Source organism: Salmo salar, chromosome 11, assembly GCF_965601325.2.
Source record: "Salmo salar chromosome 11, fSalSal1, whole genome shotgun sequence".
Lineage (NCBI taxonomy): Eukaryota > Metazoa > Chordata > Actinopteri > Salmoniformes > Salmonidae > Salmo > Salmo salar.
Genome location: NC_138301.1, coordinates 34,607,501 through 34,630,679, shown reverse-complemented (window position 1 = coordinate 34,630,679; position 23,179 = coordinate 34,607,501). Strand labels below are relative to the sequence as shown.

The window sequence follows — 23,179 nt, the reverse complement described above, 5'->3', positions numbered from 1 at the left end:
AAGATTTATGTTATACAACGTTTGACATGTTTGAACGAACCTAAATTTAAAAAAAAATGCATTTTATTGAAAGAGTAGTCCCGCAGCCGACGGAACTTTTGGTGCAGCCTTCAGAACGCGCTAACAAGAACAAGCTATTGGAACATAAAGGATTAACTTTTTCGAACGAAAATACATTTGTTGTGGACCTGGGATTCCTAGAAGTGCTTTCTGATGAAGATAATCAAAGGTAAGGGATTATTGACAATAGTATACAAGACTAGATTTGATATGCGATTGTTCCAAGATGGCGCTGACCTGTAACGGTAGCCTATTTTTCTGAGTATCGCATCCCCTTTTATCGCAAAGTGTGATTACCCAGTAAAGTTATTTTTAAATCTGGCATTACAGGTGCTTTCAAGAGATATTCATCTATAAATCTTAGAATGACAATATTACATTTTAAAAATGTTTTCGAATAGTAATTTAGTAAATTGTAGCGCTGTTTCACCGGATGCATTTGAGGGAAAATAGTTAGTCAACGTTACGCGCCGATGTAAAATGCTGTTTTTATATATAAATATGAACTTTATCGAACAAAAGAATGCATGTATTGTGTAACATGATGTCCTAGGAGTGTCATCTGATGAAGATTGTCAAAGGTTAGTGCTGCATTTAGCTGTTTTTTGGTTATTTGTGATGCATGTGGTTGGTCGGAAAATGGCTATGTGGCTACTTTTACGATATACTCCTCTAACATAATATAATGTTTTGCTTTTGCTGTAAAGCCTTTTTGAAATCGGACAACGTGGTTCGATTCAGGAGAGGTGCATCTATAAAACGATATAACATAGTCCTATATTTGAAAAAAAATAATATTAAATTTCGTTATGCTAATGGCGATAGGATTTTTCACTGGATGGGACGGAGCACGACCAGGGGTTAAAGGCCCTCGGGTAATAAACGTCAGGGGACCTACCTTACTGGGTTGTTCTGTAGGTGACAGCTGTGTATGGTCTGTGTGTATCTTGTGTGTGTGTCCGTGCATGCTTGTGTGTGTCTGCGTATAGTGTTTTCTTTGTGTGTGTGTGTGTGTGTATTTGCGTGGTGTATATTTGTGTGTGTTTGCGTGGTGTGTGTGTGTGTGTGTGTGTGTGTGTGTGTGTGTGTGTGTGTGTGTGTGTGTGTGTGTGTGTCTGTATTTGTGTGGTGTTTGTCTGTGTGTGTCTGTGTTTGCGTGGTGTTTGTCTGTGTGTGTCTGTGTTTGCGTGGTGTTTGTCTGTGTGTCTGTGTTTGCGTGGTGTGTGTGTGTGTGTGTGTGTGTGTGTGGGGGGGCTGGTATTGTGAACTCAGTCTCCCTGTCTCTATTATATGAATATTAACCTGATGAAAAGAGTTCAGTCTTCAGCCAACATCTCTTCTCATGTTACATATAATAGACCTAATTCATACTCCCTGCATTCACTGCATTGTCCTTGATGTCTGGGTCATGTCGTGTTGCCAACTCTGACTGGTCTGGCAGTGCAGTCAGCTATGTGTGAGGCAGGTTTATGTTAGACCACCTAAACACTGGCTTTGTGAGGGAATATAGGCTGCATACCAAATGGCCTTTCAGGGCTCTTGTCAAAGACAAGCAGGCAGACAAGCAAGCAAGCAGGCAGACAAGCAAGCAGGCAGGCAGGCAGACAAGCAAGCAGGCAGGCAGACAAGCAAGCAGGCAGGCAGACAGGCAGGCAGACAGGCAGAGGCGAGGTGAGAGGTGCTTGGACAGACGTGATGAGCTGAGTGGTTGTTTCTGTTGTATCAGGTTCATGTAGATCGATGACACACACACACACACACACACACACACACCTTACTTTGTACAGGTACAGAACAGAGTGGTCTCTCAGTCATGCACACCTCAACTCTCCTCGCACGCACGTGTGTGTGTGTGTGTGTGTAGGTGAGTAGAACAGGGCTAGTCTATGCGTGACGGTGACTGCTTTTAATTCCAGCTGTAATGTTCAGCCGCTGCAGCGATACCTCAACTAGGACTGCTCCTCTCTCCTTCCCTCCCTCCTTTTTCTCCCTCTCTCTCTTACACACGCATTATCTCTTCTCCTTCCTCTTTCTCCTCAACCACTCTCTCTCTCTTCGGTCTTTATCTTTCTCCCTCGACTCTCCTTCTCTTCTTTCTCTCACACATACATTCTCCCTCCTCCCTCTCTCTTCAGCCTCTCTCTTCTCCCTCTCTACAACCTCTCTCTCTCCCTCATCTCTCCTCCCCTTCTCTACAACCCCTCTCTCTCCCTCCTCTCTCCTCCCTCTACAGCCTCTCTCCCACCTCTCTCCTCTCTCCTCCCTCTACAGCCTCTCTCCCACCTCTCTCCTCCCTCTCCCTTTAGCCTCTCTACAGCCTCTCTCTTGCTCCTCTCTCCTCCCTCTCTCTACAACCTCTCTCTCCTCCTCTTTCATTTCTCTACAACCCCTCTCTCTCCCTCCTCTCTCCTCCCTCTACAGCCTCTCTCCCACCTCTCTCCTCTCTCCTCCCTCTACAGCCTCTCTCCCACCTCTCTCCTCCCTCTCCCTTCAGCCTCTCTCTCTCTCCCTCCTCTCTCCTCCCTCTCTCTACAACCTCTCTCTCCTCCTCTTTCATTTCTCTACAACCCCTCTCACTCCCTCCTCTCTCCTCCCTCTCTCTTCAGCCTCTTCGTTCCAGAGTCACAGTGTTGTAAACACCTCTCAGGTCTCACATCCTCTGAAATGTTTCTCAACACACCTCTCTTTTCACGTGAACAACGCTGCATGTTTCCATGGAACCAGAACACCAGCAGCTGACTAGACTGTGTAGACCTGGAAACATGGGACCTGTTCTAAGAGAACTCATCATTACCTAACCACTAGCCTGAATAAAACATGGAGACTTAGGGTGCGTCTCAAATGGCACCCTATTCCCTTGCATCCCTATAGACCCTGGTCAAAAGTAGTGCACTATATAGGGAATAGGGTGCCATTCTGGGAGACACACTTTTCTAAGCATGGTGTAGAGAGTGATGTGATGGAGGTACAGCTGCTGTACTGTAGCCTCTCTGTCTCTCTCTCTGTTTGACTACAGTGCAGTTCACCAGACAGTCTCAGTAGGTATATTTACCTATCAGGAGGAGTGGACTGTATATGTAGCCTGGTCCCAGATCTGTTTGTGCTGTCCTTTCAGCTCTACTGGTCATTGCTCCCAAGTGGTGCAGCGGTCTAAGGCACTGCATCTTAGTGCTAGAGGCATCACTACAGACCCTGGTTCGATTCCAGGCTGTATCACAACTGGCCGTGATTGGGAGTCCCATAGGGTGGCGCACAATTGGCCCAGCGTCGTCTGGTTTAAGGTTTGGCCGGGGTAGGCCGTCTGTAAATAATAATTTGTTCTTAACTGACTTGCCAAGTTAACCTGTTATGGCTAGGGGGCAGTATTTTCACGGCCGGATAAAAAACGTACCCGATTTAATCTGATTATTACTCCTGCCCAGAAACTACAATATGCATATAATTATTGGCTTTGGATAGAAAACACCCTAAAGTTTCTAAAACTGTTTGAATGGTGTCTGTGAGTATAACAGAACTCATATGGCAGTCAAAACCCCGAGACCGATCGTAACAGGAAGTGGAATTCTGAATTGCGGACTCAACTTCATCAGTTTGCCTGTAAATCACACAGTGAGCAATGGTTCATTGAGCACTTCCAATTGCTTCCACTAGATGTCCCCAGTCTTTCCAAAGTGATTTGAGCCTTCTACTGTGAAAACTGAATGAATGAGACGCAGTGGAACGTGGTCACACGGAGAGGGCCATCACCATCATGACGCCGGCGCCCCTGGCTACCCTCCCCTTTCGAAACGTTTTGAAACAGAATGCAATCGTCCCCCTTGAATCTTATTGGAGCTCTGGTTGAAAAAGGCCCTAAAGATTTATGTTATACAACGTTTGACATGTTTGAACGAACCTAAATTTAAAAAAAAATGCATTTTATTGAAAGAGTAGTCCCGCAGCCGACGGAACTTTTGGTGCAGCCTTCAGAACGCGCTAACAAGAACAAGCTATTGGAACATAAAGGATTAACTTTTTCGAACGAAAATACATTTGTTGTGGACCTGGGATTCCTAGAAGTGCTTTCTGATGAAGATAATCAAAGGTAAGGGATTATTGACAATAGTATACAAGACTAGATTTGATATGCGATTGTTCCAAGATGGCGCTGACCTGTAACGGTAGCCTATTTTTCTGAGTATCGCATCCCCTTTTATCGCAAAGTGTGATTACCCAGTAAAGTTATTTTTAAATCTGGCATTACAGGTGCTTTCAAGAGATATTCATCTATAAATCTTAGAATGACAATATTACATTTTAAAAATGTTTTCGAATAGTAATTTAGTAAATTGTAGCGCTGTTTCACCGGATGCATTTGAGGGAAAATAGTTAGTCAACGTTACGCGCCGATGTAAAATGCTGTTTTTATATATAAATATGAACTTTATCGAACAAAAGAATGCATGTATTGTGTAACATGATGTCCTAGGAGTGTCATCTGATGAAGATTGTCAAAGGTTAGTGCTGCATTTAGCTGTTTTTTGGTTATTTGTGATGCATGTGGTTGGTCGGAAAATGGCTATGTGGCTACTTTTACGATATACTCCTCTAACATAATATAATGTTTTGCTTTTGCTGTAAAGCCTTTTTGAAATCGGACAACGTGGTTCGATTCAGGAGAGGTGCATCTATAAAACGATATAACATAGTCCTATATTTGAAAAAAAATAATATTAAATTTCGTTATGCTAATGGCGATAGGATTTTTCACTGGATGGGACGGAGCACGACCAGGGGTTAAAGGCCCTCGGGTAATAAACGTCAGGGGACCTACCTTACTGGGTTGTTCTGTAGGTGACAGCTGTGTATGGTCTGTGTGTATCTTGTGTGTGTGTCCGTGCATGCTTGTGTGTGTCTGCGTATAGTGTTTTCTTTGTGTGTGTGTGTGTGTGTATTTGCGTGGTGTATATTTGTGTGTGTTTGCGTGGTGTGTGTGTGTGTGTGTGTGTGTGTGTGTGTGTGTGTGTGTGTGTGTGTGTGTGTGTGTCTGTATTTGTGTGGTGTTTGTCTGTGTGTGTCTGTGTTTGCGTGGTGTTTGTCTGTGTGTGTCTGTGTTTGCGTGGTGTTTGTCTGTGTGTCTGTGTTTGCGTGGTGTGTGTGTGTGTGTGTGTGTGTGTGTGGGGGGGCTGGTATTGTGAACTCAGTCTCCCTGTCTCTATTATATGAATATTAACCTGATGAAAAGAGTTCAGTCTTCAGCCAACATCTCTTCTCATGTTACATATAATAGACCTAATTCATACTCCCTGCATTCACTGCATTGTCCTTGATGTCTGGGTCATGTCGTGTTGCCAACTCTGACTGGTCTGGCAGTGCAGTCAGCTATGTGTGAGGCAGGTTTATGTTAGACCACCTAAACACTGGCTTTGTGAGGGAATATAGGCTGCATACCAAATGGCCTTTCAGGGCTCTTGTCAAAGACAAGCAGGCAGACAAGCAAGCAAGCAGGCAGACAAGCAAGCAGGCAGGCAGGCAGGCAGACAAGCAAGCAGGCAGGCAGACAAGCAAGCAGGCAGGCAGACAGGCAGGCAGACAGGCAGAGGCGAGGTGAGAGGTGCTTGGACAGACGTGATGAGCTGAGTGGTTGTTTCTGTTGTATCAGGTTCATGTAGATCGATGACACACACACACACACACACACACACACACCTTACTTTGTACAGGTACAGAACAGAGTGGTCTCTCAGTCATGCACACCTCAACTCTCCTCGCACGCACGTGTGTGTGTGTGTGTGTGTAGGTGAGTAGAACAGGGCTAGTCTATGCGTGACGGTGACTGCTTTTAATTCCAGCTGTAATGTTCAGCCGCTGCAGCGATACCTCAACTAGGACTGCTCCTCTCTCCTTCCCTCCCTCCTTTTTCTCCCTCTCTCTCTTACACACGCATTATCTCTTCTCCTTCCTCTTTCTCCTCAACCACTCTCTCTCTCTTCGGTCTTTATCTTTCTCCCTCGACTCTCCTTCTCTTCTTTCTCTCACACATACATTCTCCCTCCTCCCTCTCTCTTCAGCCTCTCTCTTCTCCCTCTCTACAACCTCTCTCTCTCCCTCATCTCTCCTCCCCTTCTCTACAACCCCTCTCTCTCCCTCCTCTCTCCTCCCTCTACAGCCTCTCTCCCACCTCTCTCCTCTCTCCTCCCTCTACAGCCTCTCTCCCACCTCTCTCCTCCCTCTCCCTTTAGCCTCTCTACAGCCTCTCTCTTGCTCCTCTCTCCTCCCTCTCTCTACAACCTCTCTCTCCTCCTCTTTCATTTCTCTACAACCCCTCTCTCTCCCTCCTCTCTCCTCCCTCTACAGCCTCTCTCCCACCTCTCTCCTCTCTCCTCCCTCTACAGCCTCTCTCCCACCTCTCTCCTCCCTCTCCCTTCAGCCTCTCTCTCTCTCCCTCCTCTCTCCTCCCTCTCTCTACAACCTCTCTCTCCTCCTCTTTCATTTCTCTACAACCCCTCTCTCTCCCTCCTCTCTCCTCCCTCTCTCTTCAGCCTCTTCGTTCCAGAGTCACAGTGTTGTAAACACCTCTCAGGTCTCACATCCTCTGAAATGTTTCTCAACACACCTCTCTTTTCACGTGAACAACGCTGCATGTTTCCATGGAACCAGAACACCAGCAGCTGACTAGACTGTGTAGACCTGGAAACATGGGACCTGTTCTAAGAGAACTCATCATTACCTAACCACTAGCCTGAATAAAACATGGAGACTTAGGATGCGTCTCAAATGGCACCCTATTCCCTTGCATCCCTATAGACCCTGGTCAAAAGTAGTGCACTATATAGGGAATAGGGTGCCATTCTGGGAGACACACTTTTCTAAGCATGGTGTAGAGAGTGATGTGATGGAGGTACAGCTGCTGTACTGTAGCCTCTCTGTCTCTCTCTCTGTTTGACTACAGTGCAGTTCACCAGACAGTCTCAGTAGGTATATTTACCTATCAGGAGGAGTGGACTGTATATGTAGCCTGGTCCCAGATCTGTTTGTGCTGTCCTTTCAGCTCTACTGGTCATTGCTCCCAAGTGGTGCAGCGGTCTAAGGCACTGCATCTTAGTGCTAGAGGCATCACTACAGACCCTGGTTCGATTCCAGGCTGTATCACAACTGGCCGTGATTGGGAGTCCCATAGGGTGGCGCACAATTGGCCCAGCGTCGTCTGGTTTAAGGTTTGGCCGGGGTAGGCCGTCTGTAAATAATAATTTGTTCTTAACTGACTTGCCAAGTTAACCTGTTATGGCTAGGGGGCAGTATTTTCACGGCCGGATAAAAAACGTACCCGATTTAATCTGATTATTACTCCTGCCCAGAAACTACAATATGCATATAATTATTGGCTTTGGATAGAAAACACCCTAAAGTTTCTAAAACTGTTTGAATGGTGTCTGTGAGTATAACAGAACTCATATGGCAGGCAAAAACCTGAGAAGATTCCAAACAGGAAGTACCCTCTGACCATTCTTTGAGCTTCTTGGCTCTGTTTAAAGAAAATTTAGGATCTTTGCTGTAACGTGACACTTCCTACGGCTCCCATAGGCTCTCAGAACCCGGGAAAAAGCTGAATGATGTAATTCCAGCCGCTGGCTGAAAAACTTTAGCGCGTTTGGATAGTGGCCGGTCAGAGTACTATGAGACTCAGGCGCGAGCACGAGGGGATCCCATGCTTTTACTTTCTCTCTCTTTGAACGTAAACACGCTTTCCCGGTCGGAATATTATCGCTTTTTTACGAGAAAAATGGCATAAAAATAGATTTTAAACAGCGGTTGACATGCTTCGAAGTACGGTAATGGAATATTTAGAATTTTTTTGTCACGAAACGCGTCGGGCGTGTAACCCTTATTTACCCTTTCGGATAGTGTCTTGAACGCACGAACAAAACGCCGCTGTTTGGATATAACTATGGATTATTTGGGACCAAACCAACATTTGTTATTGAAGTAGAAGTCCTGGGAGTGCATTCTGACGAAGAACAGCAAAGGTAATAACATTTTTCTTATAGTAAATCTGACTTTGGTGAGTGCTAAACTTGGTGGGTGTCTAAATAGCTAGCCGTGATGGCCGGGCTATCTATTCAGAATATTGCAAAATGTGCTTTCACCGAAAAGCTATTTTAAAATCGGACATATCGAGTGCATAGAGGAGTTCTGTATCTATAATTCTTAAAATAATTGTTATGCTTTTTGTGAACGTTTATCGTGAGTAATTTAGTAAATTCACCGGAAGTTTGCGGGGGGTATGCTAGTTCTGAACGTCACATGCTAATGTAAAAAACTGGTTTTTGATATAAATATGAACTTGATTGAACAAAACATACATGTATTGTATAACATAATGTCCTAGGGGTGTCATCTGATGAAGATCATCAAAGGTTAGTGCTGCATTTAGCTGTGGTTTGGATTTATGTGACATTATATGCTAGCTTGAAAAATGGGTGTCTGATTATTTCTGTCTGGGTACTCTGCTGACATAATCTAATGTTTTGCTTTCATTGTAAAGCCTTTTTGAAATCGGACAGTGTGGTTAGATAAAGGAGAGTCTTGTCTTTAAAATGGTGTAAAATAGTAATATGTTTGAAAAATTGAAGTTTTTGTATTTTTGAGGAATTTGTAATTCGCGCCACGCCCATCATTGGCTATTGGAGCAGGTGTTCCGCTAGCGGAACGTCTAGATGTACGAGGTTAAATAAAGGTTAAATAAAAAAATACAAATTGTCTCAGCAAATTGGTAATATGGCACAATCAGATGTGAGACCAGGCTGCTGTAACATGGCACAATCAGATGTGGGACCAGGCTGCTGTAACATGGCACAATCAGATGTGGGACCAGGCTGCTGTAACATGGCACAATCAGATGTGGGACCAGGCTGCTGTAACATGGCACAATCAGATGTGGGACCAGGCTGCTGTAATATGGCACTATCAGATGTGAGACCAGGCTGCTGTAACAGGGCACAATCAGATGTGGGACCAGGCTGCTGTAACATGGCACAATCAGATGTGAGACCAGGCTGCTGTAATATGGCACAATCAGATGTGAGACCAGGCTGCTGTAACATGGCACAATCATATGTGGGACCAGGCTGCTGTAATATGGCACAATCAGATGTGAGACCAGGCTGCTGTAACATGGCACAATCAGATGTGGGACCAGGCTGCTGGAATATGGCACAATCAGATGTGAGACCAGGCTGCTGTAACATGGCACAATCAGATGTGAGACCAGGCTGCTGTAACATGGCACAATCAGATGTGGGACCAGGCTGCTGTAACATGGCACAGTCAGATGTGAGACCAGGCTGCTGTAACATGGCACAATCAGATGTGAGACCAGGCTGCTGTAACATGGCACAATCAGATGTGAGACCAGGCTGCTGTAACATGGAACAATCAGATGTGAGACCAGGCTGCTGTTGGATTGACTGAATTGTCTCTGTGTGTGTGTCTCCCCTCTCCCAGGCCTATGGTTCAGGCTGTGATATAGTGATCTTGGCCAGTGATTTTGAGTGTGTTCAGATCATCCCTGGGGCTCAAAATGGCAACATCCAGGTGGGCTGTGTCGAGTGCTCCCACCAGCTGGGCAGGGTAAGAGACACACACACACACACACACACACACACACACACACACACACACACACACACACACACACACACACACACACACACACACACACACACACACACACAGGGTAAGACACACACATGCTGTACACACACACACACACACACACACACACACACACACACACACACACACACACACACACACACACACACACACTAGTAGTTACAATAATGTTGTGATGACAAATGCAGTTCTGTTCTCTTCTCCTTGCTCTCTTCTTCTGTCTCCTCCCTCCTCCTCTCCTCCCTCCTCTCCCCTCCTGTCCTCCTCCTCCTCCCCCTCCTCTCCTCCTCTCCTCCCTCCTCTCCTCCTCCCTCCCCACCTCTCCTCCTCTCCTCCTCCCCCCTCCTCTCCTCCTCTCCTCCCTCCTCTCCTTTGGGAATGACTGCACCATTACCCCCGGTGTGTAAAACTACTGATTCATGTTGGGATATTGAACGTTAATCTGTTTGTTTAGATTGCAGCGTCCTATGGGAACACAGTGTGTATCTTTGAACCATTCGCTACCAACCCAAACAAACGCCACAAGGTAAGCAGAGAGGCACTGACATTTTATGCTGAATAAACTGCCTTGTGTGTGTGTGTGTGAGAGAGAGCATGCCTAGTGTGTGTGTGTGTGTGTGTGTGTGTGTGTGTGTGTGTGTGTGTGTAATGCTGCATTGAGAGTTCCACTGTGTTTTAACTGCTTCATTACTGTTCTGCTGTGTGATTTTTATCAGCCCTGAATATTCTGTTCAAGTTGTGAGTTGTGTGTGGCTGTAAATGACTGTATTAACAGTGGCTGGTGCCTGAGCATGTAGCTTATTATAGCTGCATGTCTGTGCATGTGTTGAATAACTCTCTCTCTCTCTCTCTCTCTCGCTCTCGCTCTCTCTCTCGCTCTCACTCTCTCGTTCTCCCTCGCCCCGCACTCTCGCTCTCTCTCGCCGCTCTCTCTCGCTCTCTCTCGCCCCCCTCTCTCTCGCCCCCCTCTCTCTCGCTCCCCTCTCTCTCGCCCCGCGCCCCGCTCTCTCGCTCTCTCTCGCCCCGCGCTCTCGCTCTCTCTCGCCCCGCTCTCTCGCTCTCTCTCGCCCTCTCTCTCGCACCCCTCTCTCTCGCACCCCTCTCTCTCGCACCCCTCTCTCTCGCACCCCTCTCTCTCGCCCCTCTCTCTCTCGCCCCTCTCTCTCTCGCACCCCTCTCTCTCGCACCCCTCTCTCTCGCCCCTCTCTCTCTCGCCCCTCTCTCTCTCGCCCCTCTCTCTCGCCCCTCTCTCTCGCCCCTCTCTCTCTCGCCCCTCTCTCTCTCGCCCCGCTCTCTCTCGTCCCTCTCTCTCTCGCCCCTCTCTCTCTCTCTCGCCTCTCTCTCTCTTTCTCTCTCGCCCCGCTCTCTCGCTCTCTCTCGCCCTGCTCTCTCGCTCTCTCTCGCCCCGCTCTCTCTCGCCCCGCACTCTCGCTCTCTCTCGCCCCGCACTCTCGCTCTCTCTCGCCCCGCTCTCTCGCCCCGCTCTCTCGCCCCGCTCTCTCGCTCCGCTCTCTCTCGCTCCGCTCTCTCGCCCCGCTCTCTCGCCCCGCTCTCTCGCCCCGCTCTCTCGCCTCGCTCTCTCGCCCCGCTCTCTCGCCCCGCTCTCTCGCCCCGCTCTCTCGCCCCGCTCTCTCGCCCCCCTCTCTCGCCCCCCTCTCTCGCCCCCCTCTCTCGCCCCCTCTCTCTCGCCCCCTCTCTCTCGCCCCCTCTCTCTCGCCCCCTCTCTCTCGCCCCCTCTCTCTCGCCCCCCCTCTCTCTCGCCCCCCTCTCTCTCGGCCCTCTCTCTCGCCTCTCTCGCTCTCGCCTCTCTCGCTCTCGCCCCTCTCTCTCTCGCTCTCTCTCGCCTCTCTCGCTCTCGCCCCTCTCTCTCTCGCCCCGCTCTCTCGCCCCGCTCTCTCGCTCTCTCTCGCCCCGCTCTCTCGCTCTCTCTCGCCCCGCTCTCTCGCTCTCTCTCGCCCGCTCTCTCGCTCTCTCTCGCCCCGCTCTCTCGCTCTCTCTCGCCCCGCTCTCTCGCTCTCTCTCGCCCCGCTCTCTCGCTCTCTCTCGCTCTCTCTCGCCCCGCTCTCTCGCTCTCTCTCTCGCTCTCTCTCGCCCCGCTCTCTCGCCCCGCTCTCTCTCGCCCCGCTCTCTCTCGCCCCGCTCTCTCTCGCCCCGCTCTCTCTCGCCCCGCTCTCTCGCCCCGCTCTCTCGCCCCGCTCTCTCGCCCCGCTCTCTCTCGCCCCTCTCTCGCCCCTCTCTCTCGCCCCTCTCTCTCGCTCCTCTCTCTCGCCCCTCTCTCTCGCCCCTCTCTCTCGCCCCTCTCTCTCGCCCCTCTCTCTCGCTCTCTCTCTCGCCGCTCTCTCTCTCTCTCTCTCGCCTCTCTCGCCCCTCTCTCTCTCTCTCTCTCTCTCTCTCTCTCTCTCTCTCTCGCCCCCCTCTCTCTCTCTCGCCCCTCTCTCTCTCTCTCTCGCCCCCCTCTCTCTCTCTCTCTCGCCCCCCTCTCTCTCTCTCTCGCCCCCCTCTCTCGCCCCCCTCTCTCGCTCTCTTTCTCTCTCACCCCTCTCTCTCTCTCTCTCGCCGCTCTCTCTTACCCCCCTCTCTCTCGCCCCTCACTCTCTTCTTCCCACCTCTCCCCTCATTCTCTCTTTCCAATCTATATTGTCTCCTCCTGTGTCCCTCTCCCTACACCTCTTTCTGTCTCTGCCATTAACAGCAGCTTAACTACCAGTGGCAAAAGACAGGACAGTTCTTCCTTAATGCTATCACCTATAACCTGGCCTGGGACCCACAAGGTAACGCCTCCTAACTAACTGTTGTGTGAGTGTCTGCGTGTACAGTTAGTATCTGTTTGTAACTGTGACATATATCTTCACATTTTGTCACATGCGCCGAATACAACAGGTGTAGACCTTACAGTGACTTACAGGCCCTTAACCAACAATGCAGTTTACAGAAAAATAAGAGTAAAGAGTTTATTTAGTAAATATTTAAAAGTCAAAATAAATAAATAATAATAATGAGGAGGCCATATACAAGGGGTACCGGTACCAAGTGAATGTGCAGGGAACAGGTAACCATGTAGCCATTTAACCATGTGTATGTGTCCTGTAGGGAAGCGTATTCTGGCAGCTACAGAGCGCCTGCAGCTGTGGGCCCCTCCGTCAGCACACACACTGATAGAGGAGGAGGATGGACCCATGACCGATGACAAACCTCACCCTGCCCTCAACGACTGGAAGTGTGTCTGGCAGTGCATGTGAGTGACAGGAGCTGAGTGTGGTGCTTTTCAAGTGTTTAGTAGACATCAGGCCTGCAGACCGTTACAGCTCTTTAAAGGTAGTCTCAGCAATATGATGCACAGTTGAAGTCGGAAGTTTACATACACCTTAGCAAAATACATTTAAACTCAGTTTTTCACAATTTCTGATATTTAATTCTAGTAAAAAATTCCCGGTCTTAGGTCAGTTAGGATCACCACTTTATTTTAAGAATGTGAATGATGATTTATTTCAGCTTTGATTTCTTTCATCACATTCCCAGTGGGTCAGAAGTTTACATACACTCAATTAGTATTTGGTAGCATTGCCTTTAAATTGTTTAACTTGGGTCAAACATTTCGGGTAGCCTTCCACAAGCTTCCAACAATAAGTTGGGTGGATTGTGGCCCATTCTTCCTGACAGAGCTGGTGTAACTGAGTCAGGTTTGTAGGCCTCCTTGCTCGCACACGCTTTTTCAGTTCTGCCCACTAATTTTCAATAGGATTGAGGTCAAGGCTTTGTGATGGCCACTCCAATACCTTGACATTGTTGTCCCACAACTTTAGAAGTATGCTTGGGGTCATTGTCCATTTGGAAGACCCATTTGCGACCAAGCTTTAACTTCATGACTGATGTCTTGAGATGTTGCTTCAACATATCCACATAATTTTCCTCCATCATGATGCCATCTAGTTTGTGAAGTGCACCTGTCTCTCCTGCAGCAAAGCACCCCCACAACATGATGCTGCCACCCCCGTGCTTCACGGTTGTGATGTTGTTCTTCGGCTTGCAAGCGTCCCCTTTTTTCTCCAAACAAAACGATGGTCATTATTGCCAAACAGGTCTATTTTTGTTTCGTCAGACCAGAGGACATTTCTCCAAAAAGTACGATCTTTGTCCCCATGTGCAGTTGCAAACCGTAGTCTGGCTTTTTTATGGTGGTTTTGGAGCAGTGGCTTCTTCCTTGCTGAGTGGCCTTTCATGTTATGTCGATATAGGACTCGTTTTACTGTGGATATAGATACTTTTGTACCTGTTTCCTTCAGCATCTTCACAAGATCCTTTGCTGTTGTTCTGGGGTTGATTTGCACTTTTCGCACCAAAGTACCGTTCATCTCTAGGAGACAGAACGCGTCTCCTTCCTGAGCGGTATGATGGCTGCGTGGTCCCATGGTGTTTATACTTGCGTACTATTGTTTGTACAGATGAACGTGGTAACTTCAGGCGTTTGGAAATTGCTCCCAAGGATAAACCAGACTTATAGAGGTCTTTTGTGAGGTCTTGGCTGATTTCTTTTGATTTTCCCATGATGTCAAGCAAAGAGGCACTGAGTTTGAAGGTAGACCTTCAAATACATCCACAGGTACACCTACAATTGACTCAAATTATGTCAATTAGCCTATCAGAAGCTTCTAATGCCATGACATCATTTTCTGGAACTTTCCAAGCTGTTTAAAGGCACAGTCAACTTAGTGTATGTAAACTTCTGACCCACTAGAATTGTGATACAGTGAATTCTAAGTTAAATGATCTGTCTGTAAACAATTGTTGGAGAAATTACTTGTGTCATGCACAAAGTCGATGTCCTGACCGACTTGCCAAAACTATAGTTTGACAAGAAATGTGTGGAGTGGTTGAAAAACGAGTTTTAATGACTCCAACCTAAGTATATGTAAGCTTCCCACTTCAACTGTATATGTATGTCTGATGCAGTGTGTGTGTGTGATGTGTGTGTGTGTTTGTGTGCTACGTACCCGTGGCAGGGTTGATGCTGGCAGAGATGTGGAAGTGACAGAGAGCGTTAGCGTGGTGAGAGATGTGTGTGTGTGTCTCGTGGGTCCCCATCTGAGACGGCAGCAGCTCAGTGTGAGACACCAGGGCAGACGACCTCCGACGACCACGACGCAGGTGCTTCAGGTGGCTCATCGACTGGCCAATGAGAGGACAGGACAGGCACAGGGAGGACCAATGACAGGGCAGGGAGTGGGACAGGAAGAGAGAAGAGAAGCGTCATGTTATTGAAGCCCTTCATACTGTTAGGTTCTAAACAAACAGAGTACAAACTCAAACGAATCACTAGGAAAATCTCAAAACAAGTTTATTCCACCACTGAGTCAAACAGCTGCAAAGACAAAGACATGTTTACCAAGCCCATATATTTATACCCTCCTACTAGGAGGAGTCAACTCCTTGACGTCTAGACAGCCAATCCATATCTGTTGCTAGTCAGGAACTTAATTGGTTCCTCTTATTGTTGTAGTCATTGTGTGTAATAGGACTGTTCCTTGTCACCTCATCTGACCTGACCTCGGGTCAAATTCCTCACTCCTCCACGGCTGTTCTACCTTATCAGTGACTGAAACCAGACTGTTACCCTTTGCCTCCCTCCATAGGATCCATGAGATTTAACAATAACATGTTAGACAGAATGTACATTTCCTGCCTCCCCCTCTTGTCTCACTCAGTAACTTTCCATACACCTAGTTCTTATCCACCTTCCACTGACCCCAACATATACATTCATTATACATATACATTCATTATACACATAAAGTAAGTTCTCGTATGCTAACATGAATAAGTATATTTCAAGCTAGAATCCAACAATATCAATCTGTTCTACATCTCTGTGCCTTTTTAAAATGACTAACTAATAAAGTATACATTCAAAATGACTAACTAATAAAGTATACATTCAAAATGATAACTAATAAAGTATACATTCAAAATGACTAACTAATAAAGTGTACATTCAAAATGACTAACGAATAAAGTGTGCATTTAAAATGACTAACTAATAAAGTGTACATTCAAAATGACTAACTAATAAAGTGTACCGTAAATTCCGGACTATAAGCCGCAACTTTTTTCCCAGGCTTTGAACCTCGCGGCTTAAACAATGACGCGGCTAATATATGGATTTTTCCCGCTTTCACATTCTGTGACGTGCTCAGTTTTTTGGCGGCATGAAGCTTTCATTAGACCAATGAAATTGCCGAACGGGTTAAGGTCAAACAACTTTTTGTTTACTGTTTAGATTAAATCGAGCGCTCTCAAACTTCCTATCATTCTGATTACGGTAGTCATTTTGTCACCCTCATCATGGCAAAGACACGGAGAAATGCATATGATGCAGCTTTCAAGTTGAAGGCGATTGATCTGGCTGTTGGAAAAGGAAATAGAGCTGCTGCACGGGAGCTTGGTCTTAATGAGTCGATGATAAGACGTTGGAAACAGCAGCGTGAGGAATTGACTCAGTGCAAAAAGACAACTAAAGCTTACTGCTAATTTTTTATTTTTGTTACAAGCCGTGTTTCGTTAAAGCCTATTTATTTTTATTACAAGCCGTGTTTCGTTAAAGCCTATTTATTTTTGTTACAAGCCGTGTTTCGTTAAAGCCTATTTATTTTTGTTACAAGCCGTGTTTCGTTAAAGCCTATTTATTTTTATTACAAGCCGTGTTTCGTTAAAGCCTATTTATTTTTGTTACAAGCCGTGTTTCGTTAAAGCCTATTTATTTGTGTTACAAGCCGTGTTTCGTTAAAGCCTATTTATTTGTGTTACAAGCCGTGTTTCGTTAAAGCCTATTTATTTTTGTTACAAGCCGTGTTTCGTTAAAGCCTATTTATTTGCGGTACAAGCCGTGTTTCGTTAAAGCCTATTTATTTTTATTACAAGCTGTGTTTCGTTAAAGCCTATTTATTTTTGTTACAAGCCGTGTTTCGTTAAAGCCTATTTATTTGTGTTACAAGCCGTGTTTCGTTAAAGCCTATTTATTTTTGTTACAAGCCGTGTTTCGTTAAAGCCTATTTATTTGTGTTACAAGCCGTGTTTCGTTAAAGCCTATTTATTTTTGTTACAAGCCGTGTTTCGTTAAAGCCTATTTATTTGTGTTACAAGCCGTGTTTCGTTAAAGCCTATTTATTTGTGTTACAAGCCGTGTTTCGTTAAAGCCTATTTATTTGTGTTACAAGCCGTGTTACGTTAAAGCCTATTTATTTTTGTTACAAGCCGTGTTTCGTTAAAGCCTATTTATTTTTGTTACAAGCCGTGTTTCGTTAAAGCCTATTTATTTGTGTTACAAGCCGTGTTTCATTAAAGCCTATTTATTTTTGTTACAAGCCATGTTTCATTAAAGCCTATTTATTTGTGTTACAAGCCATGTTTCATTAAAGCCTATTTATTTGTGTTACAAGCCGTGTTTTGTTAAAGCCTATTTATTTTTGTTACAAGCCGTGTTTCGTTAAAGCCTATTTATTTTTGTTACAAGCCGTGTTTCGTTAAAGCCTATTTATTTTTGTTACAAGCCGTGTTTCGTTAAAGCCTATTTATTTTTGTTACAAGCCGTGTTTCGTTAAAGCCTATTTATTTGTGTTACAAGCCGTGTTTCGTTAAAGCCTGTGTAAAGTTCATTTGTTTCAATGTACCGGTAGGCACCTGCGGCTTATTTATGTTCAAAATAATACTTTTTTTAAAATTCAGTGGGTGCGGCTTATATTCAGGTGCGCTTAATAGTCCGGAAATTACGGTACATTCAAAATGACTAACTAATAAAGTATACATTCAAAATGACTAACTAATAAAGTGTACATTCAAAATGACTAACTAATAAAGTTTTCATTCAAAATGACTAACTAATAAAGTGTACATTCAAAATGATGACAACATAGTTGGTTTGAAGAATACATTTTGTGTGTGTGCGTTTGCGGGTGTGTTTGGCGTGCCTGTGTGTGTGTGTGTGTGTGTGTGTGTGTGTGTGTGTGTGTGTGTGTGTGTGTGTGTGTGTGTGTGTGTGTGTGTGTGTGTGTGTGTGTACTGTGTTGTCTCTACCTCCAGGGCGTGTTGTATCTTGTCCTTGCCCCCAGAACTGTATGTGTTCTCAGTGATCTGTCTATCTCTCTGTCTATCTCTCTGTTTATCTCTCTCTCTGTCTATCTCTCTCTGTCTATCTCTCTCTGTCTATCTCTCTCTCTGTCTATCTCTCTCTCTGTCTATCTCTCTCTCTGTCTATCTCTCTCTCTGTCTATCTCTCTCTCTGTCTCTCTCTCTGTCTATCTCTCTGTCTCTCTCTCTGTCTATCTCTCTCTCTCTGTCTATCTCTCTCTCTCTCTCTCTCTCTCTCTCTCTGTCTATCTCTCTCTCTCTCTCTCTCTGTCTATCTCTCTCTCTGTCTGTCTATCTCTCTCTCTCTCTGTCTATCTCTCTCTCTCTCTCTCTCTGTCTATCTCTCTCTCTCTCTCTCTCTGTCTATCTCTCTCTCTGTCTATCTCTTTGTCTATCTCTCTCTCTCTCCCTCTCTGTCTCTCTCTCTCTCTCTTTCTCTCTCTCTCTCTCTCTCTCTCTCTCTCTCTCTCTATCTATCTCTCTCTCTATCTCGCTCTCCCTCTACAGGACTGCAATGTCTGTTCACATCACCAAGTGGTCTCCTGATGGGGAATACTTTGCAACAGCCGGCAAGGTACACTCACTCGAAAGCTGACATTTTACAGGCCATATCTTGTTTCCATATACTGTCAATATCCCAATCATGTCATAAATGTTTTCTACTTCCTCATGTTGATTCTCCTGTAACACCTGTAGAGTAATAAACACATAGTAATGTGGCATCTAGACTTTGTGATAGCTTATTCAGGATCAAGTGTAGCCATTGTGCTTGGTACTGCACTAACCATTGTGTGTGTGTGTCTGTCTCACCTGTGTGTTTCTCTGTCCAGGATGACTGTCTGTTGAAGGTGTGGTACCCCACCACTGGGTGGCGCTCTGCTGTGGTGCTCCCAGACCTCCCAGATAAGAAAGGCCCTCAGGTCCACTTCTCCTTCATATACCTGGCCCACCCCCGCTCTGTCACCGGCCTGTCCTGGAGGAAGACCAGCAAATACATGCCCAAGTCAGAACACACACACACACACACACACACACAGACACACACACACACACACACACACACACACACACACACACACACACACACACACACACACACACACACACACAGACACACACACACACACAGACACACACACACACACACACACACACACACACACACACATACACATACACACACACACAAAGGACCAAACACAGAAGTGCATGCGCACAAACATTTTAAATGGGGAAAAAAAATAAGTCAAGCTGGTTGTATATTCTAACCTGTTGTATAGATTCAGCTTTGTGTTTCTGAATGTCTTAATCCCATACTAATGGAAAGATTTGGGCTGTACTAAACTGTCAATCACCAATATAAAATGATGTTTTGTGTGTGTCTCTCTCTCTTCCACCCACCCCTCCCTCTTGCTTCCCCCCTCCCTCTTTGCTCTCCAGGGGTAGTGTGTGTAATGTGCTGTTGACGTCGTGTGAGGACGGTGTGTGTAGGTTGTGGTCTGAGACGGTCCTGCCAGAGGACAGTATCCTGGGTGGTCAGATCACTGACAACACATACAGTTCCAGCCTGCCAGGCCTGGGGGGCAAGGACAAGATTCAACATGCCCTGGAGGTAGAGACAACACAGTACAGGCACACACACACACACACACACACACGCGCAAACTCACACGCAAACTCACACGCAAACACACACGCAAACTCACGCACACACACACACACACACGCAAACACACACACGCACACACACACACACACACACACACTCGCACACACAAAATGTATTCTCATACAAACATGTCTTTTATACACTTTAGTTGTCATTTTGAATGTACACTTTATTAGTTAGTCATTTTGAATGTACACTTTATTAGTTAGTCATTTTGAATGTACACTTTATAGTTAGTCATTTTGAATGTACACTTTATTAGTTAGTCATTTTGAATGTACACTTTATTAGTAGTCATTTGAATGTACACTTTATTAGTTAGTCATTTTGAATGTACACTTTATTAGTTAGTCATTTTAAAAAGGCACAGAGATGTAGAACAGATTGATATTGTTGGATTCTAGCTTGAAATATACTTATTCATGTTAGCATACGAGAACTTACTTTATGTGTATAGTGAATGTATATGTATAATGAATGTATATGTTGGGGTCAGTGGAAGGTGGATAAGAACTAGGTGTATGGAAAGTTACTGAGTGAGACAAGAGGGGGAGGCAGGAAATGTACATTCTGTCTAACATGTTATTGTTAAATCTCATGGATCCTATGGAGGGAGGCAAAGGGTAACAGTCTGGTTTCAGTCACTGATAAGGTAGGACAGCCGTGGAGGAGTGAGGAATTTGACCCGAGGTCAGGTCAGATGAGGTGACAAGGAACAGTCCTATTACACACAATGACTACAACAATAAGAGGAACCAATTAAGTTCCTGACTAGCAACAGATATGGATTGGCTGTCTAGACGTCAAGGAGTTGACTCCTCCTAGTAGGAGGGTATAAATATATGGGCTTGGTAAACATGTCTTTGTCTTTGCAGCTGTTTGACTCAGTGGTGGAATAAACTTGTTTTGAGATTTTCCTAGTGATTCGTTTGAGTTTGTACTCTGTTTGTTTAGAACCTAACAGTATGAAGGGCTTCAATAACATGACGCTTCTCTTCTCTCTTCCTGTCCCACCCCCTGCCCTGTCATTGGTCCTCCCTGTGCCTGTCCTGTCCTCTCATTGGCCAGTCGATGAGCCACCTGAAGCACCTGCGTCGTGGTCGTCGGAGGTCGTCTGCCCTGGTGTCTCACACTGAGCTGCTGCCGTCTCAGATGGGGACCCACGAGACACACACACACCGCCACATCTCTCACCACGCTAACGCTCTCTGTCACTTCCACATCTCTGCCAGCATCAACCCTGCCACGGGTACGTAGCACACACACACACACACACACACACACATACACACACACACTGCATCAGACATACATATACAGTTGAAGTGGGAAGTTTACATACACTTAGGTTGGAGTCATTAAAACTCGTTTTTCAACCACTCCACAAATATCTTGTTAGCAAACTATAGTTTTGGCAAGTCGGTTAGGACATCTACTTTGTGCATGACACAAATAATTTTTCCAACAATTGTTTACAGACAGATTATTTAACTTATAATTCACTGTATCACAATTCCAGTGGGTCAGAAGTTTACATACACTAAGTTGACTGTACCTTTTAAACAGCTTGGAAAATTCCAGAAAATGATGTCATGGCTTTAGAAGCTTCTGAAAGGCTAATTGACATAATTTGAGTCAATTGTAGGTGTACCTGTGGATGTATTTGAAGGTCTACCTTCAAACTCAGTGCCTCTTTGCTTGACATCATGGGAAAATCAAAAGAAATCAGCCAAGACCTCAGAAAAACATTTGTAGACCTCCACAAGTCTGGTTCATCCTTGGGAGCAATTTCCAAACACCTGAAGGTACCACGTTCATCTGCACAAACAATAGTATGCAAGTATAAACACCATGGGACCATGCAGCCGTCATACCGCTCAGGAAGGAGACGCGTTCTGTCTCCTAGAGATGAACGGTACTTTGGTGCGAAAAGTGCAAATCAATCCCAGAACAACAGCAAAGGACCTTGTGAAGATGCTGAAGGAAACAGGTACACAAGTATCTATATCCACAGTAAAACGAGTCCTATATCAACATGACCTGAAAGGCTGCTCAGCAAGGAAGAAGCCACTGCTCCAAAACCACCATAAAAAAGCCAGACTGCGGTTTGCAACTGCACATGGGGACAAAGATCGTACTTTTTGGAAAAATGTCCTCTGGTCTGATGAAACAAAAATACAACTGTTTGGCAATAATGACCATCGTTATGTTTGGAGGAAAAAGGGGGAGGCTTGCAAGCCGAAGAACACCATCCCAACCGTGAAGCACGGTGGTGGCAGCATCATGTTGTGGGGGTGCTTTGCTGCAGGAAGGAACTGGTGCACTTCACAAACTAGATGGCATCATGAGGGAGGAAAATGATGTGGATATATTGAAGCAACATCTCAAGACATCAGTCAGGAAGTTAAAGCTTGGTCTCAAATGGGTCTTCCAAATGGACAACGATCCCAAGCCTACTTCCAAAGTTGTGGCAAAATGGCTTAAGGACAACAATGTCAAGGTATTGGAGTGGCCATCACAAAGCCCTGACCTCAATCCTATTGAACATTAGTGGGCAGAACTGAAAAAGTGTGTGCGAGCAAGGAGGCCTACAAACCTGACTCAGTTACACCAGCTCTGTCAGGAGGAATGGGCCAAAATCCACCCAACTTATTGTGGGAAGCTTGTGGAAGGCTACCCGAAACGTTTGACCCAAGTTAAACAATTTAAAGGCAGTGCTACCAAATACTAATTCAGTGTATGTGAACTTCTGACCCACTGGGAATGTGATGAAAGAAATAAAAGCTGAAATAAATAATTCTCTCTACTGTTATTCTGACATTTCACATTCTTAAAATAAAGTGGTGATCCTAACTGACCTAAGACAGGGAATGTTTACTAGGGTTAAATGTCAGGAATTGTGAAAAACTGAGTTTAAATGTATTTGGCTAAGGTGTATGTAAACTTCCGACTTCAACTGTACATACAGCTACACACACACACACACACACACACACACACACACACACACACTGCCTCAGACATACATATACATACAGCTGCACACACAATCTCTCCGCCTCAGACACATACACTGAACTAGCAACATCAGTCTTAGCTTGTTCTGATGTTCCTCCCCCATGCAGTAATATCCTGTACCCGCCCCTTTTCTCTCTCTATCCCCCAGACATCCCAGCGGTGCTAGCGGAGTCTGCCGTGTTTACTCCGGAGGATGGGAGTGGAGGAGGAGGGTTTGTGGTCCACTGGCTCAACAACAAGGACCTGTCCTTCACCACCTCCATGGACCTGTTCATGCTGCAGCTCCGCAAGCTCTCAGAACAGCAGCTGGACCAAGCCACCGACGACGCCCTCGACCAGAACGGCTCCCCCATTAAGTTTGACTTTGGTACGCTCTGTTTCAGAAACCCTCAGATCTACATGCTGTTGTTGTGAGATATATATATATATAAACTAGTTCTGAGTAGCTGACCCAGTACAAAACCGTTGTAGAGTTGTGAAATACATCTGGGTAATATCAGTCTGTTCCAATGTATTCTATACACACTGACATATCATACTCTGTCCGTGTCTAACTCCCACCCTCCCTCTCTCTCTCCAGACCTAGATGAGATGTCAGAGAAGGGTTCATCAGAGCATGGTGAGGAGGGTGAGGGTGGTGAGGGCAGTACCAAGGCG

The 23,179-nt window shown here is 45.7% G+C and overlaps 1 protein-coding gene across 9 annotated transcripts in view; it reads left to right on the top strand.

Annotated features, from left to right (window-relative positions):
• Nucleotides 1-23,179, top strand: part of LOC106562546 (dmX-like protein 2) — a 105,101-nt gene that overhangs the window by 10,042 nt on the left and 71,880 nt on the right. For 3 of the 9 annotated variants that reach the window (XM_082957877.1, XM_082957878.1, XM_082957876.1), the window contains exons 1-11: nt 8,681-9,444; nt 9,544-9,669; nt 10,169-10,240; nt 12,407-12,485; nt 12,805-12,949; nt 18,343-18,409; nt 18,666-18,838; nt 19,276-19,447; nt 20,573-20,753; nt 22,671-22,889; nt 23,103-23,179. The exon at nt 23,103-23,179 is cut by the window's right edge and continues 192 nt beyond it. In XM_082957877.1, the coding sequence (XP_082814003.1) occupies nt 8,818-9,444; nt 9,544-9,669; nt 10,169-10,240; nt 12,407-12,485; nt 12,805-12,949; nt 18,343-18,409; nt 18,666-18,838; nt 19,276-19,447; nt 20,573-20,753; nt 22,671-22,889; nt 23,103-23,179 (1,938 nt within the window). In that variant the 5' untranslated portion in view covers nt 8,681-8,817. Of the gene's footprint in view, nt 1-8,680; nt 9,445-9,543; nt 9,670-10,168; nt 10,241-12,406; nt 12,486-12,804; nt 12,950-18,342; nt 18,410-18,665; nt 18,839-19,275; nt 19,448-20,572; nt 20,754-22,670; nt 22,890-23,102 lie in introns of those variants that run through there. The other 6 variants (XM_082957881.1, XM_082957880.1, XM_082957879.1 and 3 more) reach the window with 2 other exon arrangements.